General features: G+C 41.5%; 1 protein-coding gene across 1 annotated transcript in view; it reads left to right on the top strand.

Moving 5' to 3' along the window:
• The window catches only part of ubox5 (U-box domain containing 5), a 6,065-nt gene extending 3,848 nt beyond the window's left edge, over nucleotides 1–2,217 (top strand). The window contains exon 5 of the mRNA XM_052109011.1: nucleotides 1,894–2,217. Coding sequence (XP_051964971.1) covers nucleotides 1,894–2,096 — 203 coding nt within the window. The 3' untranslated portion in view covers nucleotides 2,097–2,217. The remainder of the gene's footprint in view (nucleotides 1–1,893) is intronic.
• The last annotated feature ends 3,077 nt before the right edge of the window (nucleotides 2,218–5,294 follow it).

Here is a 5,294-nt window from a genome sequence, read left to right as displayed (position 1 = left end):
GGGCCGATCAGGGGCGGACTGGCTATCGGAAGAACCGAGCGGGCTTGTGGGTCGACCGCGAAACGGGCCGAGATAAGCTAAAATGAGCCGCCGCGTTATGCAGAACGGACCACAAAACGGCGACTTTTGGGCCAGTTGCTATGTATTTCTCTTTCCAGTCCAGCCCTGCCTTGCGCTACATCTATCCAATGGAGAGCGCTAATTCTAAGCTACATTTTTATGCCGGCGCAAAGCGCAAGTGGCCGTGGATGTTTGTGCTATCAGTGGGTGAATGCACGCAAACTCTGGGTGTACTTTGTTAATGAAGTGGCACAAAACACAATGTGATATTTTCCCTAGAATTAGGCCGTTTCAAAAGCACGTTTGTTTTCAGCGCAAACTCTAAACTCAGTTCTTGCATTTGCAGTTTGTCGATTCCACCAGCAGGAGGTGATACAATGTCTAATCTTTGAAAACATTGAGGAAAATCTATTTATGTCCCTGACATGCACTGCAAGCCATTTTATGAAACTAATATTTATGAGATTTATGTTAACTTATCGATTGGTCATGGTTTTATTTTTCAATTATTATTATTATGTTTATATTTACAATTGTATTTATGATCTAATTTGTATTGGTATTTTTCCACCTGTTGTTGTAGTGATTTTTAAATCACTGGAAAAGAGGCTGGTGCAAGAAGTTAGAGAGGGTAAAATATTTGGGTTTGGTATGATTGTTTTGACCACTTCGTTATTTTGATTATATTTTCATTTAGTTTGAAATGTAATTTGAATTTAGAAATATTTTTGGTTTAATTCTTTCATGTTTTGGGGGCCTGGGTATCTCAGCGAGTGTTGAGGCCGACTACCACACCTTGAGTTTGAATCCAGGGCATGTTGAGTGACTCCAGCCAGGTCTCCTTAGCAACCAAATTGGTCTGGTTGCTAGGGAGGGTAGAGTCACATGGTGTAACCTCCTCGTGGTCGCTATAATGTGGTTCTCGCTCTCGGTGGGACGTGCTGAGTGACTCCAGCCAGGTGTCCTTAGCAACCAAATTGCCCCGGTTGCTAGGGAGGGTAGAGTCACATGGGGTAACCTCCTCGTGGTTGCTATAATGTGGTTCTCACTCTCGGTGGGGCGTGTGGTGAGTTGTGTGTGGATGCCGCGGAGAATAGCGTGAAGCCTCCACATGCGCTCAACCTCTCCACGGTAACGCGCTCAACAAGTCACGTGATAAAATGCGCAGATTGACGGTCTCTGATGCGGAGGCAACTGAGATTCGTCCTCCGCCACCCGTATTGAGACTACGCCACCATGAGGACTTTGAGCACATTGGGAATTCTATTAATCTAATTCATTACAAACATTCAATTTGCATGACCAACTTTCTATGAATGTGTTGTTTATATTGCTGGTGCTTAAAGATGGTACAATAACCAGAGGAGAACCTCCAAATTAAATTGCACTTGTCCCAGACCATTAGCTCCTTGCGTGCGTGATTTTGCCAAACCCACTTGCGCCTAGACTTGGCGTATGCTTGCACGGAAATGTTCATTCATGGCCATACCCACTGACTTCACGTGTTTGACTTATCCCATAGCCATCCACTTGGCACTTGTGCTCTTTAAATAGGGCCCTCAGAGTGTCATTTATTTGGATTTTAAAGTCAACATGAAATCAAAATTGACTCTTATTTTCATGTTTCTGGTCTTCTTGTAAACAATTCATCAATGCGCGTTACGCTAAATAAAAAATGTGCATCTTCATTTTCTCAAAATATAATAACTTGCTCCACTTTTGAAATGCTGTTTGGAAACGTACATTCTGTGCATTTAATTTGTTTTATTGATCTGTTTTAAGTTTGCTTAAGACATGATGAATCTAATTGTAGTATTTGTATTTTTTTTCCAGGACAGTACAAATGTGTGTTTTGCACATGTGCATTGACGGCATATTCCTCGAGTGCGGTGTCATACTCTCTGCCGTGTGCTCATCTGTTGTGTGGATCCTGTTTGCACCACAAATATCCGCCTGACTCTCGGAGAGTGAAGATTAAATGCCCCTCGTGTGGAACATCTGCCTCCGCCAGTGACATCACAAGAGTGCATCATTGAACCGCTCATAAACTATGACACTTACGAATATTTATTGTGAACTTAATTGTTTCAGATTTTGTTAAAATATATTTTCATTATTCATCATTTTCATTAAAATATTGGTTTTGTTATAGCTTGAAAGCCCCTTGTAATTTTTTTATATTATCTTTGAATTAACGTGGGTGGGTCGGTCACTTCAAGTACGGTCACTTTATAATACCGGTACTGAAATTTTGTATTTTTTTCCAACCCAACTTGGAAGTCCGCGTGGTGGCGTAGTGACTCGCCACAATCCGGGTGGCGGTGGACGAATCTACCGTTAATCTGTGCATCTTATCACGTGGCTTCAACTCTTCCCTCCTTTTCTAACCTCCTGAGACACGAGCGTGACTCCGGTGTGCATTTTCCATTTCCCCTATTGATGTGTTACTAGTAGCACCTAATAAACAAGCAACAACAACAATTCTAGATCAAATAGTTTTCCTAAAATTGGACATATAATTCTGGTTGAAATGAATGGTCAGCATCATCCAATCACTGCCAACTATATTAAAATAAATGTGTAAAAAAATTTAATAACTCCACAGATTTAATATTAGCAAACTATAGTTTTGGCAAGTCGTTTAGGGCATCTACTTTGTGCATGACACGAGTCATTTTGCCAACAATTGTTTCACTTTTAATTGACTATATCACCTGGATTTCAGTGGGTCAGAAGTTTACATACACTAAGTTAACTGTGCCTTTAAGCAGCTTGGAAAATTCCAGTAAATGATGTCAAGCCCTTTAGACAATTAGCCAATTAGCATCTGATTGGAGGTGTACCTGTGGGTGTATTTTAAGGCATTCCTTCAAACTCAGTCATCATTTGAAAATCAAAAGAAATCAGGCAAGACCTCAGAAAACAATTGTGGATCTCCACAAGTCTGGTTCATCCTTGGGAGCAATTTCCAAATGTCTGAAGGTGCCACGTTCATCTGTACAAACAATAGTACACAAGTATAAACACCATGTGACCACACAGTCATCACAGCGCTCAGGAAGGAGACGCATTCAGTCTCCTAGAGATGAACGTAGTTTGGTGCTAAAGTGCAAATCAATCCCAGAACAACAGCAAAGGACCTTGTGAAGATGCTGGAGGAAACAGGTGGACGAGTATCTAGATCCACAGCAAAACCAGTCCTATAGTGACATAACCTGAAAGGCTGCTCAGCACTGGTCTCAGAACAGTTATAGGAGAGCTACAGGATGCTCCCTTGCTCCCTATTTAGTGCATGACTTAACCTCCAGTGTGCTGTCTGTCTGCACTGGTCTCAGAACAGTTATAGGAGAGCTATAGGATGCTCCCTTGCTCCCTATTTAGTGCATGACTTAACCTCCAGTGTGCTGTCTGTCTGCACTGGTCTCAGAACAGTTATAGGAGAGCTACAGAATGCTCCCTATTTAGTGCATGACTTAACCTCCAGTGTGCTGTCTGTCTGCACTGGTCTCAGAACAGTTATAGGAGAGCTATAGGATGCTCCCTTGCTCCCTATTTAGTGCATGACTTAACCTCCAGTGTGCCGTCTGTCTGCACTAGTCTTAGGAGAGTTATAGGATGCTCCCTTGATCCCTATTTAGTGCATGACTTAACCTCCAGTGTGCTGTCTGTCTGCACTGGTCTCAGAACAGTTATAGGAGAGATATAGGATGCTCCCTATTTAGTGCATGACTTAACCTCCAGTGTGCTGTCTGTCTGCACTGGTCTCAGAACAGTTATAGGAGAGCTACAGGATGCTCCCTTGCTCCCTATTTAGTGCATGACTTAACCTCAAGTGTGCTGTCTGTCTGCACTGGTCTCAGAACAGTTATAGGAGAGCTATAGGATGCTCCCTTGCTCCCTATTTAGTGCATGACTTAACCTCCAGTGTGCTGTCTGTCTGCACTGGTCTCAGAACAGTTATAGGAGAGTTATAGGATGCTCCCTTGATCCCTATTTAGTGCATGACTTAACCTCCAGTGTGCTGTCTGTCTGCACTGGTCTCAGAACAGTTATAGGAGAGTTATAGGATGCTCCCTTGATCCCTATTTAGTGCATGACTTAACCTCCAGTGTGCTGTCTGTCTGCACCGGTCTCAGAACAGTTATAGAGAGCTATAGGATGCTCCCTTGATCCCTATTTAGTGCATGACTTAACCTCCAGTGTGCTGTTTGTCTGCACTGGTCTCAGAACAGTTATAGAGAGCTATAGGATGCTCCCTTGATCCCTATTTAGTGCATGACTTAACCTCCAGTGTGCTGTCTGTCTGCACTGGTCTCAGAACAGTTTGAAATGCAGCTTATTTTCATCATAACTCCATATAAAGTCTCTGAAAGACACATTTATCAGCTTTTATGATTCTCAATGTGAAAATGACAGTAAATATACAGGAATGCATTTATTAATGTTAATGAACAGAACGGTATTGTACAGAGATATTAAAATGAGGCAAAATGACCCAAATGAATATGCGTTTTAACAGAAGAATTAAGCTTCACATTTCTGCATTTAAACCTCCAAAAATTGCCCCCATTGACTTCCACTGTAAGTGTGTCACTGGAACACACATTTGTGCTTTTATACAGAAAAGGACGGACGAGTCTGAACACATGTTTTTGTGGTAATGAACGTTATGCCACAAATACTGTCGATTAAACTTAATTTGCATTGAACCCGGAATGTTCCTTTAAAATAATCCTAGGGGTGGAAGAAAGTTTCCTAAATAAAGAATACCTATATATAGCTATATTGTATAGTGTACATTATATACTGTGCATTATGTGACCTGTACTGAATCTATATGCTGTTCTTTTCTCCTGTGGATTATGAGATTTCCTCTGAACAAAAAGGCTTTTGTTCAGAGGAAAGAAGGAAGAATCCTTGAGGTGATTGTGTTTGGTGGGTTTGAATCGGTGGATGTTGATGCAGCGACTCAAGGCTCAACTCTCTTTGTGTGTGTATGAACAGAAGTGTGACCTCTGACCTCTCTCTCTGTCCAACACACACACACACACACACACACTCTCGAGCATCAACATCTGACCTACAACATCCTCTGGTTCTTCTGAATCTGTTTAGTCATTCATTTATAGATTCTCAAAATTGACTGTCATGCATAAAAGTGAAATATTGAATGTATCATATCCGCACGAGTTTCTCTTCAATTGTATCATTTAATATTTTAAGGAATGCAAAAA

The sequence above is a fragment of the Xyrauchen texanus genome, chromosome 37 (assembly GCF_025860055.1).
Source record: "Xyrauchen texanus isolate HMW12.3.18 chromosome 37, RBS_HiC_50CHRs, whole genome shotgun sequence".
NCBI classification, from domain to species: domain Eukaryota; kingdom Metazoa; phylum Chordata; class Actinopteri; order Cypriniformes; family Catostomidae; genus Xyrauchen; species Xyrauchen texanus.
This window is presented reverse-complemented; position numbering and strand designations above follow the sequence as displayed.